Source organism: Coenobita brevimanus, chromosome 60 (genome assembly GCF_032717465.1).
Source record: "Coenobita brevimanus isolate Jiangsu-jjx chromosome 60, ASM3271746v2, whole genome shotgun sequence".
Classification (NCBI taxonomy): Eukaryota; Metazoa; Arthropoda; class Malacostraca; order Decapoda; family Coenobitidae; genus Coenobita; species Coenobita brevimanus.
The window spans coordinates 27,230,513-27,258,147 of NC_137013.1; the positions used below are offsets into that span (position 1 = coordinate 27,230,513).

At 40.9% G+C, this 27,635-nt stretch overlaps 1 protein-coding gene across 1 annotated transcript in view; it reads right to left on the reverse strand.

The window, feature by feature from the left end:
* LOC145403335 (beta-galactosidase-like) overlaps positions 1 to 27,635 on the reverse strand; it is a 415,229-nt gene that overhangs the window by 57,060 nt on the left and 330,534 nt on the right. Inside the window, exons 10-11 of the mRNA XM_080275127.1 lie at positions 22,307 to 22,507; positions 20,938 to 21,135 (exon numbers count right to left, since the gene is read on the reverse strand). Coding sequence (XP_080131253.1) covers positions 20,938 to 21,135; positions 22,307 to 22,507 — 399 coding nt within the window. The remainder of the gene's footprint in view (positions 1 to 20,937; positions 21,136 to 22,306; positions 22,508 to 27,635) is intronic.

Genomic DNA, 27,635 nt, shown 5'->3' on the forward strand with positions numbered 1-27,635 from the left:
TAGATTAATAGTGGAGAAGGGAGAAAAAGTGAGCAGATGGAGAGAACACTTTAAGGAATTGTTGAACATACAGGATGGAAGTAATGCGAGTATAAGTGGCTGGGGAATGGCTGGGAGAAGGAGGGAAGTGAGAAGACAGGAAGAAATCAGTAGGATAGAAGTTGTGGAAGCAATGAAGAAAGTTAAATTGGGGAAAGCCCTAGGAATTGATGGAGTGTATGATGAAATGCTGAAGCATGGGGGAGAGATAGTAGTAGAATGGATGTGGAAGATGTGCAGATTGGCCTGGGAGGAAAGTAGAGTCCCGGAGGATTGGAAGTCAGGTATAATTATTCCCTTGTACAAAGGAAAAGGGGAAAAAGAAGTGTGTGGTAATCATAGGGGTATTTGTCTTCTTAGTATAATAGGAAAACTGTATGGTAGGATACTTATTGACAGAGTTAGAGAAAGAACAGAGGAATTAGTTGGACAAGAACAGGGAGGCTTTAGGAAGGGAGGAGGTTGTGTAGATCAGATATTCATTCTTAGATCTTTAGTGGAAAAGTTTCTAGAGAAGGGAAAGAAGTTGTATGCGACTTTCATGGATTTGGAGAAAGCATATGACAGGGTGGATAGACAAGGATTGTGAAAAGTATTAAAAATATATGGAGTACAGTAGATGGGAAGTTGTTTAATGCTGTGATGAGTATGTATGATGGCTCTAAGGCTCCAGTGCGTGTGGATGGTGAACTAAGTGAATTTTTCTCTTTGAAAGTTGGGTTGAAACAGGGATGTGTCATGTCTCCATGGTTGTTCAATCTGTACATGGATAGAGTAATAAAAGAGGTACAAGGTAGGGTAGTGGATGTTGGAGTGGCCCTGGTGAGAGAGGATAGTGTTTGGAAACTCCCTGTACTGCTGTTTGCAGATGATACTGTGTTGTTGAGTGAAGACGAAGGGGGGCTGCAAAGCTTGGTGGATGAGTTTGGGAGTGTGTGTAAGAAACGGAATCTAAAGGTGAATGTAGGGAAGAGAAAAGTGATGGTCTTTGAGAGAGGTGAAGTCAGTGAATGTACAGCGAGGTTGGATGGTGAGGAATTGGAAAATGTGAGTACGTTTAAGTACTTGGGTAGTGTGATGAGTAAGGATGGAGGTTTGGTGGGTAAAGTGCTTGAAAGGGTACAGCAGGGAAGAAAGGTTGCTGGTTCCTTGAAAGCAGTGATAAGAAACAGGGAAGTGAGCATGGAAGTGAAAAAGTTACTACATGACAGTATTGTGATACCAACTCTAACGTATGGAAGTGAAGCTTGGACGTTGTTGGAAGGACACAAGTCAAGAGTGAGAGCAGTGGAAATGAGTTATTTAAGAGGAGCCTGTGGAGTCACATGGAGAGACAGGCTGACGAATAAAGGAGCGTTGTGGTGTGGATGTGGATGTGATAGGAAACGTTATGAGGAACTACACTGAGGTGGTTTGGCCATGTGGAAAGGATGGAGGGTGAAAGACTGACGAAGAGAGTGTATATGAGTGAGGTGGAGGGGGAAAGAGGGAAGGGGAGGCCGAGGATGAGATGGAGGGATGAGGTGGAGAGGTATATGAGAGAGGGGGATGTGAGTTGGGAGCAGGGTAGTGAAATGGCGGGGGACAGGGTGACGTGGAGGCGATTTGTTTGTGGCCACCCCAAACGAGATTGAGGCATCTGGCAATAGATAGATAGATAGATAGAATCAAAAATTGGTGGGCTGAGTCTACCATCTCTGTATTGGGATGGTTGTTATTCTTTCCTTCCTTAAATATTGATAAGCTTTATTTTACATCCATTTCAGGTATTTGTCCATCAAAAAAAAAAAAAAAAAAAAAAAAAATAGTGTTACGAGAAACATGTAACGATTCTTTGTTATAAAATAGTAGCACGACACGGCTGAAGATCGTACTTTACAATCACAAACAATAACAAACTCACGTGTGTCTACTGCCCAGCTGGACCTGCTGTGTATTCACGACACGGCTGAAGATCGTACGTTACGATCATAAACTCACGTGTGTCTACTGCCCCGCTGGACCTGCTGTATAAAGATCATGGAAAACTGTTGCATAGAAAAATGGACAGTGCCTAGACTGAGCACTGGTATGCATCGTCTGCTGAGTCGGCTGCCGGCTAGGAGCATTGAATTGTTGGGAAATTCACGAATTGTGAGACAACTCGGGAACTTTTTCCTTGTGCGAAAAACGAGGCGTCGAAGTAAAATGCATCCAAATATGAGGACTTACTGTATATATTTTTTTACAGTGAGTATAATTTGGCTTAAATATCTGTACGAATGGGTTATTATAATTAATAAAACTAGTACTTACGTTAAAAAGATGTACTGTATTAGTAACACCACAGTAACCAATTAAATACAGTACACCAAATTTAGTGACGTAATAATGACGAATAATGCAGGCTAAGTACAAAATATCTTTATCAGAGACATATATAAATATAAAGAATGGCAAGAAGTATACAGTACAATCCCAGCTATCCGGTATCCAGACAAACGGAATACTCAGAACAACAGGAAAATTCAAGGGCTGGTAAAAATGTCAGTAAGTTATAACTGTGCGCCAATTTGAATGGACCGCCAAACCACCGTTTGATTGTGTCACGCGAGGCTGGGTGAAGTCAGACAAAGCAAGATGAAGGCATTTCCGGCTAATGTAAATCCCTAGCAAATCCTCTTAACCACCCCTCCTCTCCCCCTCTTTCACCTACTTGAATTCAGTCATCCTCCACACCCTCCAAAAATCACCACTCCGCATTTTGCCACCAGACAGTAAACAAGCTCTCTTGCTATTGTGTTCCTCTGATAGACAGTAATTTATACACTCCAAAATGCCTAAAGTGCAAGCTAAACGTAAGCGTATCGTGCTTACCTTGAAACAGAAGCTGGACATACGCTACAGACTTGAAAAAGGCGAATATTGTAAAACACTAATGGCTGAATATAAATGTTAATAGGAATGAAAGTTTACTTTGTTGGAAGAAAAATAAATAAATAATATGCCTGCATTTCATACGTACATCATTTATTTTATTTTCTGCAAAACAGCTGAGTGGCGGGTGAGGGGTGGAGTGATGGAGGTCAGGTGGGGAAGAAGAAGAACAGTCGGAAACGTAAACAAACTCACGTGGGGGCACAGGTGTCGTGATAATTCTACAGTGCAGTCTTAACACATCATCAGTTCACTAATAAATGTTCAAGCTTTTATTTCTTTATTTTATTTTTCAATTTTTATGAGTACAGTACATATAATGAATACAGTACAGTACAATCCCAGCAATCCGGTATCCAGACAAACGGAATACTCAGAACAACGGGAAAATTCAAGGGCTGGTAAAAATGTCAGTAAGTTATAACTGTGCGCCAATTTGAATGGACCGCCAAACCGCCGTTTGATAGTGTCACACGAGGCTGGGGGAAGTCAGACAAAGCGAGGTGGAGGCATTTCCGGCTGATGTAAATCCCTAGCAAATCCTCTTAACCACCCCTCCTCTCCCCCTCTTTCCCCTACTTGAATTCAGTCATCCTCCACACCTTCCAAAAATCACCAGTCTGCGTTTTGCCACCAGACAGTAAACAAGGTCTCTTACTATTGTGTTCCTCTGATAGACGGTAATTTGTACACTCCAAAATGCCTAAAGTGCAAACTAAACGTAAGCGTATCGTGCTTACCTTGAAACAGAAGCTGAACATATGCAACAGACTTGAAAAAGGCTAACATTATAAAACACTAATGGCTGAATATAAATGTTAATAGAAATGAAAGTTTACTTTGTTGGAAGAAAAATAAATAAATAATATGCCTGCATTTCATACGTACATCATTTATTTTATTTTCTGCAAAACAGCTGAGTGGCGGGTGAGGGGTGGAGTGATGGAGGTCAGGTAGGGAAGAAGAAGAACAGTCGGAAACGTAAACAAACTCACGTGGGGGCACAGGTGTTGTGATAATTCTACCGTGCAGTCTTAACACATCATCAGTTCACTAATAAATGTTCAAGCTTTTATTTCTATATTTTATTTTTCAATTTTTATGAGTACAGTACATATAATGAATACAGTAATTCGGTAAACAATGGACTGGTGTAATTTGCAGTACTGCTAGTTGCTAGACATTGCACACGTGCGTTATGACCATGGTGTGTGTTTACAAGGCAGTTTTTCAGGCGGAATCTCTTAGTGTAACCCCTAATGTGACTGGTGAGTACCTGAACTGTATTTACTGCTGTGATAGCCTTTGTATAGATTTGACTTGAAAATCAGAAATACGGGAAAAATCTGTAACCGGGAAGGTAAATTCCCCAAGCCACCCGGTTAACTGGGATTGTACTGTATTCACCTACTAAATATACGAAGCTGAGGGAGGGGGGAGTGAGTTGGGGGGAGGGTAGTCAAATTGTGGGTGACAAAGCGACTTGGAGGCGTTTTGTCTGCAGCCACCCTTTGCGGGATTAGGGCGTCAGGCTATAGAAGAGATAGATAGACATTCCCACTCAGTGAGAAGCTCTGGGACAAGTTCAGTACAAGTCATATCTGAATAGCCAGAAATATGTCCTGAAACCTCCAGTGTGTCGTGACTTTGTTTATTTGTCTGTAACTTTTCTGGTAATTGTAATAGTATGCATATTATTATACTGTATTTAAAATAAAAATATTTTAACCCCTAAATACCGAAGCACGTCAATGTACGTGTTGACCACTTTAGCCCTCTCAGCCGAATCACGTCAATATAGAGCACCTTGTAAAAAACTGCCAGCACATTGCTCTGCCCTGATTGTGATGTATATCCCTTCACGCTAATGAGAACTAACCCCTCCGGCCTCGGGTTGGGTGATCTGGCCACTCTGGGGGCAGGGGGGGTCACCCCCACCTCTCAGCCCACCTATTACGTGAATGTTTCGTCATCTGTCACGTAACAACCTTCTCTGAAGACCCTCCCACCTCTCTGTTCACCCCAATAGGACATTGTTAGTCGAAGTTTACCTCTCCCCCAACAATGAGGCCCATTCCATCCCCCTCCAGCCCCCCCCCACCTTCCCCCCTAACCTTGTATACCCCTAGCGACCCTACCCCCTCCCTCCCTTTCAGCCCAATACTACCCTCCTACCCCCAATAAACCATCATGTGATAGCGAGCACGCAGCTTGGCCGACTTTCCTCCCCCACGCCTCCCCTCCCCCACTCCCCCCACCCCCAACACATGTACACATGCATTATATGTACTACCTCGATGTTTTTTTTTCTGTGCCTTTTCGTACCTGAACATAATAAATGCTTCTCTGTAAACTATTCTATACATGCAAACACGTGCAATCACAGGCGTCTGAGCCCCAGCCCCCCCAACACCACTCAGCCCTCTCCCCCCTCCACCACCTCACCATCTCAATACAGTAAAGACAGTTATATTTTCCCTTTTCCCTTGCATGCATCTGCAACAATATTGAACAATATTCTATTTTCCTTCATGGCAATATAAATATTTGGTGTTTCTGAAAGTTTCTGAAGTACTATAAGGCACTGCAGGATTACTCCACATAGGTGAATTATCTCCCCACACCTGCAAACACACCTGCTTGCATGGTTGATATGCTAAATCACACAGATTTTGTTTGTTTCAACTAACCAAATTGGTTGTTACCGTAAATGATCTCCCAAGGTTCAATGTACTCATTGTGGGCCTTCTCCTCGATCGAATTTTATCTCCCCACACATACAAACACATCTGTTTTCGTAGTAGTTGGTCAAGAACAAACTAAAGTGCTCTACTTTGATGAGAAAAGATGGTTTTATCCAACCTCCATACCTACAAACCTTCTCCCCACAGGGTACTTTATCTCCCCAAAAGCAAGTAATCTCCCCACACCCCAAAACACCTGTTCTCAGGTTTGGTGTGACATATGATATTGCAATGACCTACTTCAGTAATAGAAATAGTTATCAACACTATGGGGGCTTTCGAAAATTATGAGGGGTACCTATTTTTTTTTTTTTTCCAACTTTGCCCCTCGATTGTGTGGTAACCATTAGGCCTACAGGGGTGCCGATTGCTCTGTCAGGTGTGTAAATTCTTCCTTTTAAGCCAGAACATATTGATTTTCCCCTTGGTGAAAGTCGAAAAAACACCCCCTAATTGTGGCTCCAGTGGCAGACAAGCCAGATCGAATTGCGGTATTTAGGGGTTAATATTAATCAGTGATTTTTTTTTTTCTCTGATTATAATCGATTATAATCACTTGATTAAAATCATTTGATTTTAATCATGCCAACCCTGATTCTAACACTTTAACAATATAAACATCATCATCCTAACATATTTAAAATAAGTCAATCCCATATTGCCCTCTTTGAGGCATATGAGGCCTGAGACTTGGCTAATATAGTCCAGAACATTAAAGGCAATGGAGACTGACCAATAATCATGGCAGCATTTTACAGGACAGAAAAATTCCCAGTCTCATCCTGGATCCAAAACACTACACAAAATGCACAGCCAACTTCAACTGATTTCTGAATCAACTGACCAACCAGGATCCCAAAACTAAAGATCCTATGTAAATCCAAATCTAATGTTTAAGTAGTTCTGCATCCCACCACATCACTAATAAAAAGGGGTGAGTAACATACAAAAAAAAAAAACTGGAAAAGAAGAGCAAAACGTAGAAGTATCAAGACACTGCTGAATAAAATGGGTCATACATCCGTCCGTTCATCATTTAAGTCTTCAAAATTCTTGGGTCCACCCCACAAGTATGTCTTTTACACACACACACACACACACACACACACACACACACACACACACACACACACACACACACACAATTTTGCGACCATGCTGGTTAGGGACACTGGTCTAAAATTCAGGGGTTCTTCCCTGTTTCCTCCCTTATAAATTGGTACCACATTTGCCCTCTTCCATTCCTGAGGCACTTTCCCCTCTTCCAGAGAACACACTGTGAATCTTATCCGCCTGTTGATGGATAAAATATCTGAAAGAGATGAATATTTTGGCTGATAGTTTGGATTTAGGAGTGGATGGTCATGAGTTCCCAACTTGTTGAGTTTCTACTCAAGAACGATTGACGTGCTACAGGAGAGAGATGGTTGGGCGGATTGTGTGTATTTAGATCTGGAGATGGCTTTTGACAAGGTACCCCTTAAGAGACTATATGTGGAAACTAGAGCATATAGGGGGACTGAAGGGGAACCTCCTGGAATCGATGTCAGACTTTTTGAGAGACAGACAAATGAGGACAGTAATAGAGGATAGGATGTCTGGATGGAGGGAAGTAACAAGTGGAGTTCCACAGGGCTCGGTGTTAGCGCCAGTAATGTTCCTGATTTACGTAAATAATATGGTAGATGGAGTGAACAGTTATGCAACTCTGTTTGCTGATGATGCAAAGATCAGAAGGTAGAGGATGAGGAGGACTGTAAAATGCTGCAGGAGGATCTGGATAGGATACACGAATGGAGCCGGATGTGGGAAATGAAATTTAATGCAAAGAAATGTAAAATATTGGAAATGGGTAAAAGTACCAAGAGGCCATCATTGAATTATTTGATGGGCAATGAACCAATCACAAAAGCGAGAGAAAAGAAAGATTTGGGAGTGCTGGTCCAGGACAGTTTGTCACCTGAAAAACATATTAACAAGACGGTTAGTGAGATGTATAAACTCCTGACTAATATAAGAGTAGCTTTTCATTATATGGATGAGGAGATGATGAAAAAATTGATGGTGGTCATGATTCACCCCAGGTTAGAATATGCAGCAGTAGTGTGATCCCCACACAAAAAGAAAGCTATAAACACGATTGACAGAAAACAAAGAACAGCAACCAAAATGGTCCCCAGTTTGGCAGATCTGTTGTACAGAAAGAGGCTGGAAAAGCTGGATTTGCCTTCGTTAGAAGAAAGTAGAAAGAGAGGCGATATGATTGCAGTGTTCAGGACCAGGGTGGGAGTAGATAAAATTGACAAAGAAGATCTGTCTTTATAGGATAAGAGGGTAGCAAGAATGAAACTGAAGAAACCAAGCTGCTTGAAGGATATCAAGAAATACAGTTTTCCTTATAGATGTAGAGACCTGTGGAATAGCCTGGACAAAGAGATCGTCCAGTCTAAAAACTTAAACGAGTTTAAAGCTAAACTTGACTTACTGAGAAATAGAGACAGGACCCCATGAGTGTAGCTCATTTCCTGTATATCACAATTAGGTAAATACAATTTGGTAAATACACAAACACACACACACACACACACACACACACACACACACACACACACACACATATAAATTGTTTCATAGATTTCTCAATCGCAAACTGAAAAAAAAGGAAGGAATCGCCAAACTGATAATAGAAGGAGAGGTCTATAAAGATGCAGCAATGCAAGCAGAAATATTGAAAAAATGTTTCCAATCAGTTTTCACTAATGAAAAGGAGTTTGTGGAAGGAAAGGGAGTGACTAGAAATGTAGTGATAAAAGACATAAAACTGGAAGAACAGGAAGTATATAAATTACTGGAAGCTCAAGATGTAAGATGAGCCCCAGGACCACATGGAATCTCTAACTGGGTACTGAAGGAATGCAGAGAACAACTGGCGGATAAGTTTCACAGTTTAATTGTGTGTTCTCTGGAAGAGCGGAAAGTGCCTCAAGAATGGAAGAGGGCAAATGTGGTACCAATTTATAAGGGTGGAAACAGGGGAGAACCCCTGAATTTATAGACCAGTGTCCCTAACCAGCATGGTCACAAAATTGTGCGAGAGAATTCTGAAAGACAAGATGGGTAAAATATCTGGTAGAGATGAATCGTTTGGCTGACAGTCAGTTTGGATTCAGAAGTGGAAGGTCATGTGTTTCCAACTTGTTGAGTTTTTACTCAAGAGCGACTGACGTGCTTCAGGAGAGAGATGGTTGGGTGCATTGTGTGTATTTAGATTTGGAGAAGGCCTTCGACAAAGTACCCCATAAGAGACTAATGTGGAAACTAGAGCATAGAGGAGGACTGAAGGGGAACCTCCTGGAATGGATGAGAGACTTTTTGAAAGACAGACAAATGAGGGCAGTAATAATGTATAGGATGTCTAGATGGACGAAAGTAACAAGTGGAGTCCCACAAGGCTCGGTGTTGGCGCCAGTAATGTTCCTGATTTACATAAATGATATGGTAGATGGAGTGAACAGTATCTGCCAGCTGATGATGCAAAGATCTTAAGGAAGGTAGACGTTGAGGAGGATTGTAAAATGCTGCAGGAGGATCTGGATAGGATACACGAATGGAGCCGGATATGGGAAATGAAATTCAGTGCAAAAAAATGTAAAATATTAGAAATGGGTAAAAGTACCAAGATGCCATCATTGAATTATTTGATGGGTAATGATCCAATCACAAAAGTGAGAGAAGAGAAAGATGTGGGAGTACTGGTCCAGGACTGTTTGTCACCTGAAAAACATATTAACAAGACAGTTAGAGAGACGTATAAACTCCTGACTAATATAAGAGTAGCTTTTCATTATATGGATGAGGAGATGATGAAAAAATTGATAGTTGTCATGATTCACCCCAGGTTAGAATATGCAGCAGTAGTGTGCTCCCCACACAAAAAGAAAGATATAAACAAGATTGAGTGAATACAAAGAACAGCAACCAAAATGGTCCCCAGTCTGGCAGATCTGTTGTACAGAGAAAGGCTGGAAAAGCTGGATTTGCCTTCCTTAGAAGAAAGGAGAAAAAGAGGTGACATGATTGCAGTGTTCAGGACCATGGTGGGAGTAGATAAAATTGACAAAGAAGATCTGTTTTTATGGGATAAGAAAGTAACAAGAGGGCACAGAATGAATTGAAGAAGCCAAGCTGCTTGAAGGATATCAAGAAATATAGTTTTCCTTATAGATGTACAGACCTGTGGAATAGCCTGGACAAAGAGATCGTCCAGTCTAAAAACTTAAACGGGTTTAAAGCTAAATTTGACTTACTGAGAAACAGAGACGGGACCCCACGAGCATAGCTCATTTCCTGTATATCACAATTAGGTAAATACAATTAGGTAAATACACACAAACACACACACACAGACACACAAACACACACACACAGACACACAAACACACACATACAGACGACAGACAGACAGACACACACACACACACACACACACACACACACACACACACACACACACACACACAAACACAAACGAACAGCCGGAGAGAGCAGATGTCCCAGCCATCGCTGCTAACATTAAGTAGTTTCAGGAATTTTGTCTGTCCTGTCTCCTAAGGTCTTGTTTTAAATTTAAAATAATGAAAGTTAATAGACTACAGTAAGCCCCCGCGTTTGGCAATCCAATTAGTCTGGCGAAACTACCGCCAAATTCGAATTTCGCCAAACGCGAGTTCTTTTTACCATATAAATTGCCTATAAAGTGCCTCAATCAGTCTTTGGTCATTGCCAAAGTCCCCCTTTTGACCCCTAAAACACCATCTTTCGAGCTGAAATAAAATCTTTTGCCTTCACATATTAATACACATGTAGAAAACAGACCAATAAACAATAAATAAAGCTAATAAGACATGATATAAAGGTTGTAACTAACCGTAAATAAAGTGAAGATAGGCTTGCTTGGCTGGGGACGTCGGAGTGGCAGTGGGGGCAGCTTAGTTGCTACCACCACTTTCCTCGTCACTCTCCCCCTCCTCCCCCATAACCCCCTTAGCAACCATTTGTCTCGCTTGATCATCCACTTCATCGAAGCCAGAAAAGTCAGCATCCAGCTTAAAGAGGGCAGCGAAGCTTGGCTGGGGAGGTTGGGGAGGTTGGGGTGGCTGGGGAGGTTGGGATGGCTGGGGAGGTTGCGGCTGTTCTTGTGGCTGTTCTTGTGGCTGCTTTTGGGGCTGTTCTTGTGACACATCGAGTGGGGGGGACCGCCAGGGGACCGCCAAGTTTGAATTCAAATCGCCAAGCGCGCATTCGGTGGTCCGTGGCCACCCTACCGCCAAAAGTGAGTTTCGCCAAGTTGAAATTCGCCAAACGAGGGGGCTTACTGTACCAAAAATGTAAAGATTTATTGGCTAGAGTACACATGAATGTTTGTAGTTTTTTTCGGTAACAGCTGTTTTGGTACTTAACCAACATCAAACATGGCCGAAAATGTAAACAATGAGGGACTCGAATTTCAAGGATTTGATACAAATACCAATGTCATGGACCTGGTTAAAACATTAATTATGAGGATTAGTGAACTTGAAAAGAAAGTAGAGAATCTAGTGATAAAGGATGTGTCTGAAAATATGAATACTACCATACAGAGTCTGATCCAGTCCAATGAGATAGCGAATGAAGAGATTAGAAATTTGAAGCGTGAAAATGTTGAATTGAGGAGGAAACTAGAAGAGAGTACTAATAAAACGGAGAAGGTGAGTAGTGTTGTAGAAGAACATGAGGCAAAGTGGACACATGTAGAAGAAGAACAGAAAGAAGTGGTCAGCTTAAGAGAGATCATCCAGGAAGAAAGGGAAATGAACAAGAAAAAAATGGAAGAAAATGTAGTGAAAATACTGAAGAAAAAAGAGAAAATAGTGAGAGAAACTGTAGAAAGGAACAGATGTGTGGTAGTATTTGGAAACAGGGAAGAGGAAGAAAAGGTTAGGTTCGTAAGACTCGAGAGAGACACGAACCTGGTGAGAGGAATATTAGGCAAGATTGACCCCAAAGGAGACAAGTGGGTAAAAGAAATTGAGGAAGTAAGGAGGATAGGACCTTATAAGAAAGGGGAAACAAGACCAATGAGAGTCAAGTTTACATCAATGTGTAATAAATGAGATACTTAAAGTGACCTGGAAATTAAGCAAAGAGGCGGGCATGGAAAATATTATAATAAGAAAAGATCTGAATGAAGAAGAAAGAGAAGTTTTAAAATCATTAATGGAAGAAGTAAAGGAAAAAAATGATAAGAGGACAGAGGAAGAATGTAATACTTTTTTTTGGAGAGTATTGGATATGAAAGTAAGGAAGTGGTATTTAAGGAAATAGAAGTGAAGGAAACTAAGGGGGATGGCTGTGAAAGATCAGAAGTTGAGGAAGTGGTATGGACAGAGAGTAGGAGAGAAGAGGGTATTAAAAACATCAAAAATAATTTGAAGGTGATATATACTAATGTTGATGGTTTCATATCGACAAGGATCAAAATTAACGATTTCTTGAGAAAACATGAACCTGATGTCATGTGCTTTGTAGAGACCAAATTAAGATAAGATATTGATGTTCATTTGGGAGATGGTAAATACAAACTGTGGAGAAAAGACAGAAAAGAAAAAAGGGAGGAGGAGTGATGATAGCAGTGAAGAACAACATAAATGTAGATACTGTGGAAATGGGAGAAGGCAGGGCTGAAGTGATATATATGAAATTAGAAACTGGAGAGAATGTTAAGAGAGATATGGCGGTAGTGTATGTTCCCCCAAAGACGAAAGCATGAAAGGATGACGAATACCATGAGATGCTGTCAGATATGGCTAGCTATTTGCAAAAAATAATTGAGAAAAGCAATAATATAACTTTGGTGGGTGACTTTAACGGTAAAGAGGTGAACTGGGAGGAATGGTACTCGGGAGACGGCGCGGATTCGTGGGGCACTATGTTATTAAATATAATAATGAATAATATGATGACGCAATGGGTAAAAGAAGAGACACGGTTTCGAGGTGAGGACACACCAGCAAGGTTAGATTTACTGTTCACCAAAGAACCCGATGTAATAGAATCATTGAAATATCTCTGTCCTTTAGGAAAAAGTGATCATGTGGTCATTGAGTTCCAGATGTTAATAGGGAACGTCGAGCCAAGAGACGAGCTTCATAGACAGGGAAGATACAACTTTGGGAAAGCAAATTTTACAGGATTGAGAAACTTTTTTGAAAATGCGGATTGGAGAAAATTCAGAGAAACAAGAGAGATACAGAGGAAGTGGGATATCTTTCTAGACCTCTATAATTTGAGAGTGGAAAAATTTGTACTAAGAGTAAGAGGGAAAGAAAACAGGAAAAAGGAGTGGTTTAATAGAAGGTGTATGATAGGAAAAAAGGAGAGAGATAAGGCGTGGAACAATTGGAGAAAGAGAGGTAACGACAGAACAAAGGAAGAATATAAAAGAACAAGAAATGAACACACAAGAATACGTAAAGAAGAAGAAAGGAATTTTGAAAAAGGTATAATAGACAAATGCAAGGATGAATCCAAACTGTTTTATAGATTTGTTAATAGCAAACTGAAACAAAAGGAAGGAATCACCAAACTGAGAGCAGAAGGAGAGGTCTTTAAGGATGCGGTAATGCAAGCAGAAATAATGAACAAACATTTCCAGTCAGTTTTCACTAAAGAAAAGGAGCTTGTGGAAGGGGAGGGAGTGATTAGAAATGTTCCGGTGATAAAAGATATAAAAGTGGAGGTACAGGAAGTGTATAAATTACTGGAAACTCAAGATGTAAGGAAAGCCCCAGGACCTGATGGAATTTCTAATTGGGTCCTGAAGGAGTGCAGAGAACAACTGGCGGATAAAATTCACAGTTTAATCGTATGCTCACTGGAAGAGGGGAAAGTGCCAAAAGAATGGAAGAGGGCAAATGTGGTACCAATTTACAAGGGAGGAAACAGGGAAGAACCCCTGAATTATAGACCAGTGTCTCTAACCAGCATGGTCGCAAAATTGTGTGAGAGAATCCTGAAAGATAGATGGATAAAATATCTGGAAGAGATGAATATTTTGGCTGAATGTCAGTTTGGATTCAGAAGTGGAAGGTCATGTGTTTCTAACTTGTTGAGCTTTTACTCAAGAGCAATTGACGTGGTACAGGAGAGAGATGGTTGGGTGGATTGTGTATACTTAGACTTCAGAGAAGGCCTTTGACAAGGTACCTCATAAGAGACTAATGTGGAAATTTGAATATACAGGAGGACTGAAGGGGAAACTTCTGGAATGGATGAGAGACTTTTTGAGAGACAGACAAATGAGGACAGTAATAAAGGACAGGATGTCTGGATGAAGAGAAGTAACAAGTGGAGTCCCTCAAGGCTCGGGCCAGTAATGTTCCTGATTTACGTAAATGATACAGTAGATGGACTGAACAGTTATGCAAGTCTGTTTGCTGATGATGTAAAGATCTTGAGGAAGGTAGAGGTTGAGGAGGATTGTAAAATACTGCAGGAGGATCTGGATAGGATACACAATTGGAGCCGGACGTGGGAAATGAAATTTAATGTAAAGAAATGTAAAATATTGGAAATGGGTAAAAGTACCAGGAGGCCATCACTGAATTATTTGTTGGGTAATGAATTAATCACAAAAAGGAGAGAAGAGAAAGATTTGGGAGTGCTGGTCCAAGATAGTTTGTCACCAGAAAAGCACATTAACAAGATAGTTGGAGAGACTTATAAACTCTTGACTAACATAAGAATAGCATTTCATTATATGGATGAGGAGATGATGAAAAAATTGATAGTGGCCATGATCCGCAGCGGTAGTGTGGTCCCCACACAAAAAGAAAGATATAAACAAGATTGAGAGAATACAAAGAACAGCAACCAAGATGGTCCCCAGTCTGACAGACCTGTCATACAGAGAGAGGCTGGAAAAGCTGGATTTGCCTTCGTTAGAGGAAAGGAGAATGAGGGGAGACATGATTGCAGTGTTCAGGACCATGGTGGGAGTAGATAAAATTGACAAAGAAGATCTGTTTGTATGGGATAAGAGAGCAACAAGAGGACACGGAATGAAATTGAAAAAGTCAAGCTGCTTGAAGGATATCAAGAAATATAGCTTTCCTTACAGAAGTATAGACTTATGGAATAGCCTGGACAAAGAGATCGTCCAGTCTAAAAACTTAAAAAGAGTTTAAAGCTAAATTTGACTTATTGAGAAACAGCGACGGAAACCCACGAGCATAGTACATTCCGTGTAAATCACAAATAGGTATATTAGGTAAATACTTAAATATCTGGAACGACTTAGACAAAGAGGTGGTGCATGAGAAAAACATTCATGTGTGTAAAGGTAGACTTGATAAATGTGGATATGGAGACAGGACAACACGAGCATTGCTCAATTCCTGTATACTACAAATAGGTAAATACACACACACACACACACACACTTCTGATAGAAGTGTTTAAAACAGGAAAGGAAGAAAGAATGGTTTAACAACAGATGTAGAGTGGCGTATGAGGCAAGAAAAAGAGTATGGAACAAAGTGAGAAGAAGGTATAGTGAAAGGGCTTGGAAGGAGTACAAGCAGGTAAGAAATGAATATGTAAGGGTGCAGAGAGGAGAAGAATGGAAATATGAAAAGGATATTGTAACTAAATGTAAAAAAGAGCTGAAATTACTTTACAGGTTTGTGAATGGTAAAATGAGAGTTAAGGACAGTATAATACGACTGAGGGATGGAGATGAAACCTATGAAAGAGAAGAAGAATTATGTGAAATAATGAACAACAAACTGCAGTCAGTCTATGTGTTGGAAGAGGAATTTAGAGGACCTGAAATAGAACTCAGGGCGACAGGAATGGCAGAAATTACAGTGGACGTGAATGAGGTGCTGCAGCTGATGAGGGATTTGATTTGGATGTAAGAAAAGCAATGGGACCAGATGGTGTGTCTGGATGGACCCTGAAGGAATGTGCAGACCAGTTAGTATGGCCTGTTTATGTTATCATCAAGACTTTGCTGGAAAATGGACAGTTACCTGAAGATTGGAAAAGAGAAAGTACTGTGCCAATCTTCAAGGGAGGAGATAGGGAAGATCCACTCAATTGTAGACCTGTATCACTTACTAGTATTGTTGGAAAATCTGTGAGAAAATTATTAGAAGAAGATGGATAAAGTATTTAGAAGAAAATGAAGTGATAACACCAAGACAATTTGGTTTTGGGGAAGGAAGATCACGTGTTACTAACCTATTAAGTTTCTACAGTAGGGTAACAGATGTCATACAAGAGAAAGAGGGATGGGCAGATTGTGTCTATCTTGACCTCAAGAGAGCATTTGACAGGGTGCCCTATAGGAGACTGCTGTGGAAATTAAAGACCTTTGGAGGGGTGCATAGGAAACTATTAAAGTGGATGGAAGATTATTTGATAGGAAGGCAGATGAGAACAGTTATAAGAGACAAGGTTTCACAGTGGAGAAACGTGAGTAGTGGAGCACCCCAGGGCTCTGTCTTAGCCCCAATAATGTTTCTGATTTATGTAAATGATTTACCAGAGGGTTTAAATAGTTACATGAGTATGTTCACAGATGATGCTAAAATCGTGAAACATATTAAAGGTACTGATAGTGGTAAAAACCTGCAAGAGGACTTGGACAAACTCCAGAGATGGTGCCAGACTTGGAAAATGGATTTTATTGCCAAGAAGTGTCATGTATTACAAATGGGAAAGAGTGAAAAAAGACCACACTGGACATATAAAATGGGCAATGAGATAATTGGTAAGAGAAAAAATGAGAAAGACTTAGGAGAGACTATTCAGGATGACTTGTCACCAGAAAAACATATAAACAAAATCACTGGAGGAACTTATGGATTGCTGACCAATATGAGAGTGGCTTTTAATTATACGAAGGAAATGCTGAGGGAGTTCATAGTGACACCGTTAGATCAAGACTATAGTATGCAGCTGTGGTATGGTCACCTCATTTGAAGATGCATATTGATAAACTAGAGAGGGTTCAACGGATGGCAGCAAGGATGATACCATGTTTAAGGGAACTCGCCTACGAGGAGAGATTGGAAAAACTGAAGTTACCAACGCCGCGTGAGAGAAAAGAAAGAGCCTGATCACGATATTTAAAATGTAAGAGAATTGGAAAGGGTGGATAGAGAGGATCTTTTTGTGTTGGGTGATGGAAGAACAAGAGGTCATGACTTCAAGCTGAGGAAATGTAGATGTCTTAATGATCTTAAAAGGTTCAGTTTCCCGAGTAGAAGCATAAGTACAGTAATCACTCCAATATCTGACGTAATAGAGCCATAGGTAGGTCCGGATATTGGTTCTGTCCAGATATTGGGCCCCAGCTTATGGACTTGTACTTATAGACCCTAACTCAGAGAAACACCTATACAACTCCCTCTGGACATGCATAGCACCTATTTAAGACCCAAATCACACCAATAAGGCACATAAATGACTGAAATAAATGCAAAAGAAACATAAAATGAGGGTTTAGAAGTAGGTTCATACAGTAATAAACATTCTGGTGACTGGCTCCTGGACTGGTACTTATGGACCCTAACCTAGCCTAATTCAGAAAAACACCTTCCTACTGCACATGCATAGCTCCTAACACCCTATTCACACCAATAAAGGACATTAAAGAGTGAAATGAGGTAAGTATAGTATGGAAAAAAAAGTACAGTATGAAACATTCTTCATTCATTCATTCATTGCCAGACGCCATGTATCCCAAATGGGGTGGCCAAGGGCTTAGAGTTAATTGTTTTACAGGGAGGGGCACTAATCCTCCACCAACCCCACTTGACACGTAGGGATGCCAACAGCATCTGGTGTTCCCAGGCGGTCACCCATCCAAGTACTAACCAGACCCAACGTTGCTTATGTCCGGATAATGGGGATGTTCGGATATTGGGCGTCCGGATATTAGAGTGATTACTGTATTTGGAATGACTTAGATGAAGAGGTGGTGCAGGCAAAAAACATTCATGTCTTTAAAACAAGACTGGATAAATGCAGATATGGAGACAGAACAACACGAGCTTAGCTCAATTCCTGTACTGTATACTACAAATAGGAAAATACACACACACACACACACTCTGGCCTATATTCTGGTCAATTAAGGAGGCCTCTTAACACTTCCTTACCAGTTTATTTCTGCATATAGCATGTTAATATTCTCTTGTATGATATTTATGCAAACCATGTCAGTACACTCAATCCTCGTAAATCGCGTGTTTATAAATCATGGATTTGTAAATCACGGCTAAGTGACTGTCAGACTGCCTGCACCCTTAAATCGCTGTTAAGTCACGAAAATCGCAGATCTAGGCACCAAAGTGGGCCTTTTCCGAGGAGAATCGTAAACCGCGGCATTCGATTTGAAAATTGAGACCCAACAACCAATCATCACCCGTCCCTGGTGGCAAGTGTGCATACTAATGCCACAGTGTTAATGAGAAACATCAGGAACTCATCACCCACTATTTTGCCCTGGTAAGGGCAGAAGCTAAACATGAACCACAGCCTGGCCCTTCACACACTGAGGACGTGGATGACGTAGCATCTGTCATCTCTGAGGCAGACTCTGAGGGCTTCCTAAGGGAGGCAGAGGAGCTGGAGAAGGGAGAACAGCATGAGGGAGCACCCCCACCTCATGCTGAGAGGTTCTAAGTTCTTCCCAACACCACCCCACTCCATTCACTTAACTCCTAAACCGAAGGGTTGTTTTTGCCTGACTTGCATGTCTCGCGGGCATATTCTCGCTCTGACAGACTCTAAAAATATTTGCCAAAAATCAGTTATTAGTCCTAGAATATTAAAATTATATATGCACATGGCACATACCTTCAGCTCTCTCCTGGGATGTTTGTTGAGCCTTCGTCGAGTACCGTAGGACTTGTGGAGACCTCTGAAGTTGGGTAACGAAGTCTCCACTTTACACTTCCCAACAACCCGTATTATGATTACCACAGCCTGATATTATCACTAGAAACACTATTCTATGATTCTCAAATAGTTTGGAATCCATACTCAAAAAAAAAAAAAAAAAAACACTGTGAAAGCAATTAAATTTACGAGCGCGTATGACCTTCCCACTTGTGATCGTTCGCCGCTGGTGTTCTGCCATTTATTATTCATAAAAACACTCACAGTTTATATTTCTATTACTATATAACACTTACATATATCTACAGTCTTTATCCATAAGTTTCCTTCAGTAATAGTAGTTTATTGTCACTGTGGGATTTCAATTTCTCTTTCAGTAAAATACATAGCATTCACTTTCTCGTCCTTTATACTAGCGTTGAGAGTGAATCTGTCACTTTCATTTTCACTTTCATAACTCATAGTATTCATACATGCTAGGGTGAAACTTTCACTTTCATTACTCCTAGTATATATACTCGTATTCTTATATTACTATTCATTTACATTTCTATTTACATTCTCTATTTTATTTACATTTCTATTTTATTTACACTGTGTTATGCAGTCACTTGCAGTAACTTATTAAACTATTTTCCGCTGTTCACTTATATTTACATTCATTGCTTTCACTTGCTGTTTACACATTATTTACATTTCCACTTGCACTGTTTTACTCACTAGATAGATCGTAGTCACTGTATCATTTTCATTGACAAATTAGCCAGTTCACATTCCACAGCAGTCATTTAGCCCTTTACCTCTTTCCACACGAGGTTTAGTAGGGGGTAGAGGTCACAGGGCCCTTTGCATGGGGCTAAAAAGCGGCGGAATTGGGCAGGTGCGAATCCGACGTGCTTTCACCTTGAAAGACGACAGTAAACTGAATACAGTGTGGTGGCCTGCCTAGGGAGAGTGCAATGCTGCCAATGTCAGCGGGGTGAAAGCTGCTAATATATACGCTATGAAATGATTGGCAGGAAATCTAGATAAGACATAATAAATTAGGTAGTTCTAGGTGAATGTAAATATCACTTAGGCTTCTCCCTTCCTTTCTTATGTATATTTTTATTACAAGAATAGATTATACGGCATATTTCAAGGGGAAATAAACAGCAAAAATCAGCGAACAAGTGCACGTGAGGTGTTGTCAGGTGATAATTAGCCAATTCCAGGTGTATGGCACTATCACTTACCATATTTCTTTCTTGTATATATTATTTGGTATAAGAATAGGGCATAGGGCTTATTTCAATGGATGAAATTGGTGGAAAATTCCAGGGAAGATTTACTTAACGTAGCATGGCTGGGCAGGCAAGAGGAGAGGGTAATGGAGGGGAGGTAGGGAGTCAAGAATGGGGAGAAATGGCTAAATTGTCAACAATGGATGGGAGTACAGATGAAATTAGGAGTGCTGACTAGTGTTGGACATTGGCAGTACTGACAGATGATACAAGCCACCACTTGAAAGCCCGGGCGAATTCAATATACAGTAACAGAATCACAAAAGTGATGCCTTGCGGTTAAGGGGTTAAGCAATATCGTCATAGGATTATGGTGAGATCCCTTAACATTGCTTATTTCTATTAAATACATGCACTGAATATTCCTGAATTTGTATGTTTGTGTTTGATGGTGCCTAGATAGGTGTAGGTAGGATACTGTGGGGGGTGGTTGGCCAAAGTCCAGACCCAAATTCATTTTTCACATGAGTTATTATTTATAAACCGCGGAATTTGTAAATCGTGGCAGCGGTCCAGACCCAAATTGCCGCAATTTACGAGGATTGAGTGTATTAGAGAGATAATAGTAACATTAGAGAGAATATTAGAAAGTAGTATGGAAAATAAACTCTTTATGGAAGAAGTGCTAGAAAGCCCCCTTAACTAAAATATGAGCCTCTATCTCTAAAGTTTGCTTCCACTTTCCCTATTCACACAGCCAAACCTGTACCAATTTTTTTTTTTTTTTTTTTTCTGTAACTACCATACTACTGACTCAAGGTGATGAAAGATTAAATTTGTGTGAATGGTTGTACGTCCATTTCACAACGCAATTTGCTGACAGTTGCTATTTATCAGAAATGTTGGAAATGCAGCTTCGGTATCAGCAACATAACAGTGCTTCTCATCACTATCATCATTATCCAAGCCTTCAAAATCTGAGGTCCCCAAGCAAAAAACAAACTCCAATAATCACCATAACCACACCCACTATGTCAACTTCCCAGCCCATCACTCGTTCCACCAACCTTGAAGTCCTTCAGTCGTGGGCCTACAGAGATCCTACCCTGACTCTCCACTACCAGGTCAAGTGTTGCATTGGGTCGTGTGGAGATGGGTAGAGTGTAAAGATCTCCCTCCCTTGCCACTACACCTGCCAGTCTGTTGTCCACTAATACATAAGCTCGATCATGTAGTCCAGGTAGGCTTAGTCGTACTGGGTCAGGCTGTTTGGGAATGTGAGTGCCAATAAAAATGTGATTTACACCAACTAAAAACTAACAAGATACTTTACATACAGTCCCTGTTATGGGAAGAGATGTGTTCGAAAATACTGTAATTTCTTTTACAAATACTGTAAAGTACTTAGTAAAGTACTGTAACCTGGGGGAACTTGCAAACAAGTTGCATACATAACAATGAAATCTTATTTGGCAGTTTCTGCTTAATTTACACTAAAGTGTCCACAGCAAAATTATGAAGTCAAACAGGTAACTTACAACAATACAGTAATAACTTAATCGATTATAGCCAGATGCCTTAATCCTGTATGATGTGGACTTACTGTGTCCTCTGTACTGACTTAATTGTGGAGGGTCAGATTGTTTGTGAGTAAGAATGACAATGAAAAATGTGATAAACAGTAAGTTTTTGTTATTACTTGCCTTTTTTTTCTTTACCTATTTATTCCCTTTAAAAAAAAAAAAAAAAAAAAAAAAAAAAAAAACATACTACAGGTTCATTGTTACCTATAAAATAGATCTGCCAGTTCTCCCCAATTTAGGTTAGGATATCACAGCTTAATTGTATGTAAATTATCATAACACCTAACCCTACATATTTTACTGATACACAGTAATTCAATCTACCTACACCCAGCGTGCCTCAACATAATTAAACAATCTAACAAGCCTAGTCTAAGCTGTCAGAATTCTTTCAGTCTAAGGATGTCTTTCCTACACTAAATGAAACAGTATGTCGTTATTACAAAAGCCATCTTTGGATTCAAGGAATGAAATATGAGTGTTTGTAATGATGTAAGCCAAAAGTAACCTTTCTGAAGTTCAGTAAACTGTCTGGCATCAGTTATCACTATCATTCTGAACTTTTTCTCACCAAGGAATGGAGTGAGGTGGGATTCAGAATCAAGGAAAAAGAAATTATTTAAAAGGGAGAACATCACTAGCATGCTCACTGAAACGGGCCAGAAAATCATATATACATCATTTTAGTGTCAAAAATTGTGGCTTCAGCTCACAAACAGAACAGAAAACAGCATTCTCAAGCTGAAGTAACTAGTTCAACCTAACATTCAAAGGTAAGCTACCCCTGAAGTGACAAGATCAACCTAACCCATTTCAAGCAAAGCTATCCAAACTCAGACCCACAGCAACTCACACTTCTATAAGGTATAGTGGTGGAGTACACAACAATTCCTGAAGGCACCCCCAGCTGCTCAAAGGTAAGGGGCCACGGGGAAGAGTGTGAGGGTAGGAGGGAAGACCAGGACATGACTCCACCCTCAGCTCTCATCTGCACCGCCCCATACACCCCCTTGGCTGACGGTGTAGGGAGTTGCCCAGGAGGAAGGGGTAGGTACTGGGGAGAAAAAAATGTACAATTAATCACGATTTATACAGTATCATCATTGTCATCCTTCCCCTTCCCCTATCAATGGACTAAAGAAAAAAATGAACGATTAATGAAGATTAATATCATCATCATCATCATCATCCTGACCCTTCCCCTATCAAAGGATGAGATAAAATATACAATTACTTAAGGTTTATATCATCATCATCATCATCCTGACTTTTTCCATATCAAAGGATGAGATGAAGTCAGCTACAGGTTATAAGTCATGTACACTCACCCTTGTGGAATAGATGTGGAGGGGTTGCACTACAACAACTAGTGGAATGGATGTGAAGGGGTTGCACTTGAACAACTAGACTAAATTCGGAACAAAGCTGTTAGAATTATTAATAACCATGCTATTACAAATAACTACCTTCCCTACGGGTAAGAAGTAAGAAGGAATGTTGTCTCCCTTGCACTATTTTACAAAAACTTTTATGGCAAATGCCCAGATGAAGTTGCATCCATTGTGCCACCCCTCCATGCCTTCCCCTGTGCTACACAGGTGTCTAGTAGTGCCCATGACTGGAATGATACACTGCCATATTGCAGAACCTCCGCCTCAGAAATCTTTTATTCACCGAACTGCATCCTTTTGGAACTCGCTTCCCCAGAGTTGTTTTCTCCCAGGCTTCAGCCTATAGCTGTTAATTTTTTTTTTATGGAGGACACCAGTAATTTGGTGTATAGATTAATTATTTTTTTTATTTTTTTTTATTTGTCTTTCCTTCCACTGTTGTTTAAAAAAATATATATATAGAAAACAAAAGAGAATGTATGGAAGTGGGAGAACTACCAACAGCATGCCCAGTGGAATGGCCTCACACTTATTCACACATTATTCAAGACCTGAAATCCTGGCTGTATTAAATGAATTGAACCTTAGCAATTTAATCACACTGTCCTAGTCGGGATTTGATCCCAGGCCCACACGCATTCCACAGGTGCACACGTTACCACTAAGCCAAACAGAGGATCCCCACTTTGCCTATGGGCAACGTGGGCATTTACAGACCCCATTACACCCCTCTTTTCTCCCCTTGGTGATTAATTTGGTGAGTTTCGAACTCATGGTAGTGTAGCATTGCAGGCCACCACTGGGGACGCTGCGAACCACACCGAACAGCTCATTCCCAGGATGTAAGGACAAGGACGCTGCCAACTAACTATAAAACAACATCAAATTGCCAACCAAGCCTCACCTCACATCCCACATTACTGCCAACCAATGTTATAACTGAAATGAAACTTAAATTAATCACACTGTCCTTTCCTAGTTGGGATTTGATCCCAGGCCCATGTGCTCCACATGCATGCATATTACCACTGAGTCAAACAGAGGATCCCCACTTTGTGTCACAGCAATGCGGGCATTTACAGACCTCATTACATGGCTCTAACCTATAGCCAAACATACTTACATTTGTATGTTTTCAGAATATTCTTTATTGACAATATTTGCCTGAACAAAATGTGTGAATAGTTGCTGCAACTATCTAATTGTTAAAAATTCTCATGGCTGAACAAAATCATAAGGCATTAACCTGAACGACGTACAGTAGAAAGTTACCGGAACCACCTGATAGCTAGGATCTCTCTCGACTGAATAAAATAATCTGATATTAATCTAAATTGTGCAGCCAGCCCTCTGATAGCTATGATTTCTCTCTCTTCAAAATAATCATGTACTTTTAGAAACACAAATATCACCTGGTATTTGCCGTTAAAAAATCCCTGGTACCTTCTATTTATCTATTGCCAGACGCCTTAATCCCGCCAGGAGTGGCCACAACAAATTGCCTCCATGTCGTTCTGTCCCCCGCCATTTCACTGCCCTGCTCCCAGCTCACACCCCCCTCTCTCATATACCTCTCCACTCCATCCCTCCATCTCATCCTTGGCCTCCCTCTCCCTCTCCCCCCCTCCACCTCACTCACATACACTCTCCTCATTAGTCTCTCACTCTCCATCCTTTCCACATGGCCAAACCACCTCAGTGTGTTTCTCCTAATGCTTCCTATCACATCCACAGCCACACCACAATGATTCTTCACTTCTTCATTTGTCAATCTGTCTCTCCATGTGACTCCACGTGCTCCTATCAAGTAACTCATTTCCACAGCTCTCACTCTTGACTTATTTCTCTCCAACAAGGTCCAAGTTTCACTTCCATACATTAAAGTTGGTATCACAATACTGTCATGTAGTAACTTTTTCACTTCCATGCTCACTTCCCTGTTTCTTATCACTGTTTTCAGGGAACCAGCAACCTTTCTTCCTTGCTGTACCCTTTCAAGCAATTCACCCTCCAAACCTCCATCTTTACTCAACACACTACCCAAGTACTTAAACGTACTCACATTTTCCAATTCCTCACCATCCAACCTCGCTGTACATTCACTGACTTCACCTCTCTCAAATACCATCACTTTACTCTTCCCTACATTCACCTTTAGATTCCATTTCTTACACACTCTCCCAAACTCATCCACAAAGCCTTGCAGCTCCCCTTCGTCTTCACTCAACAACACAGTATCATCTGCAAACAACAGTACAGGGAGTTTCCAAACACTCTCCTCTCTCACCAGGGCCACTCCAACATCCACTACCCTACCTTGTACCTCTTTTATTACCCCATCCATGTACAGATTGAACAACCATGGAGACACGGCACATCCCTGTTTCAACCCAACTTTCAAAGAGAAAAATTCACTTAGTTCACCATCCACACGCACTGCAGCCTTCGCACCATCGTACATACTCTTCACAGCATTCAACAACTTCCCATCTACTCCATATACTCTTAACACTTTCCACAATCCTTGTCTATCCACCCTGTCATATGCGTCCTCCAAATCCATGAAAGCCGCATACAACTTCTTTCACTTCTCTAGAAACTTTTCCACTAAAGATCTAAGAATGAATATCTGATCTACAGAAAATCATGGGGTTAAGAAGTTTACATAAAAGGGCATGTGGAAGAGTATGCCTCAATGGTATGATCAGATGGAGGAAACTGAATTATTTGTACAATACATACCATTACAGTAGGTGGGGGCACTCACCATCCACTCACTCAATGTAGTGCTGCTCTCAGCTGCCTGCCCTTTCTTCTCTTCCCTCCTTCTTTCCTTTCTTCCTCCTCTGTCTTTCTTTCCTTTACTCTTTCCTCTTCCTTCTGTCTACAGGTGACTCTACACTGAGTGACAAGCCAAATGGTTTCCTGTACACAAGGAAACCATTTACTAATGGGTGATAACCAATTAACCAAATTATGGTACCTGGGAGTTAGTGGGTAATTAAGGCACTCCAATCAGGTTGAGCCAGTGCAGGTTTATATCCAAGGGATGGTTGGGGTTTACTGCTCATGTAATGCCACTCAGAAATGAGTGAGACTGGTCACTCTCACCTTATATGCCAGGACCAACTGCCTAGTCCTCGGTCCTATGCTCCTCATGGGGCAACACTGGATCAGATGGGAAGGGGGGGGGGGGAGGAATTGACTGTGACAACAAAGATACCCACAACATGCTACAAAACTGTGCCTTTGTTACAGCCCTCAGCTCACACATTGTGCCATTTTACTGCCTAAGCATATATCCATCTGAAAGTCTGTGCACAACCCTGCTTGTATGTGCATACCGTATATATTCTTCCTTCTCTATTCAGTAAATACGTATTATGAAATGCCTTTTTTTTTTTTTTTAATTGCCCACAGTAAATAGCATATTACTGTTTACCTCTCACACTCTATGGTTTACTTTCAGCAGAATTAGTATGTTGGCAACTGCATTATTCACATTATAACATGGTCAGATGTGGCTATCTATCTATATATATGATTTGCTATTTTTCCACAACTGTATATACAGGCAGTCTTTGTTGTAGCTCAAAGAAGAGCTCTAAAATGCCACAACCTATTCCACACACATGGTTCAACAAGCAGTGTCAGGCACAACAAACCCGTCCCTGGCAATCATTTTAGTGCTGACGTATAAAGACAACAGGTATCTAGTCAAAGATGTCACATATCAAATCTGGTGCAAATCGGGTGAAAATTGACAATATTACGTCCATTTGAAATTTTAGGCCCAACCCACCTGACACTGACCCCCCTACTGCTAACTGGGAGGTGACCCTCCCCTGATGTAAAAAGGCATGTCATAGGATGCAGATTTGAAATATGCACCTTTAGGTTTGGCCATGTGGGGAGGATGGAGTGCGAGAGACTAATGAGAAGAGTGTATGCAAGTGAGGTGGAGGGGGGGAAAAGAAAAAAGGAAATGTTCCCCTGAGCTAGACCTCTGCAGATCATACAGTCCTGCTAGGTGACAGGAGGGCGCTACCCCTCCTGGCATGACAGTTACCGGGCATGGCTCATGCTCATCATCCCCCAGTCCTGAGTCTGACACTCTACCACTGAGCCACCCTGCCCCCTATATGGAGGGGAGGAGAGGGAGGGGAAGAGAGGGAGGGGGAGGCCAAGGATGAGATAAAGGGATGGAGTGGAGGTATACGATAGAGGAGGGTGTGAGCTGGGAGTGAGACAGTGAAGTGGCATTGGACAGAGCGACATGGAGGCAATTGTTTGTAGCCACCCCATACAGGATTGAGGCATCTGGCAATAGATAAATGGACAGACCTCTAGGTTTTGGTTTCATGTTGATAATGAATTTGAAAAGCAAAAAAACTTTTCTTTTTTAAAATATTTTCTGGGCCTACAGCCTTGGCCTTGGCCTAAGTTGTTCCAAAATTTAATCACAAGCTCAGAAGATCATAGCCCATCATCCCTGTAATTTTAGTAAAAAATCACACTAGTAATTTTTGTGTAAGTTGTTAACAGACACACAGAGACACAGATAGACAGACAGACAAACCAAGTGAAAACAATCCCTGTCCCCGAGCCCCTCCGGGGCTGAGACGGGCAATAATTTGGGTAAAACTGCTTGTATGTGTATTATCCCTTTCACTCCATGATGTCATTTTTGTTCTACTGATGGTATCCTTTGACAAATTTATTTAGCTTAGAACACTTTTTATAAACCTAGAGGAATTTGATATAGCCTTCATTAACCCCTTCACTATTAGT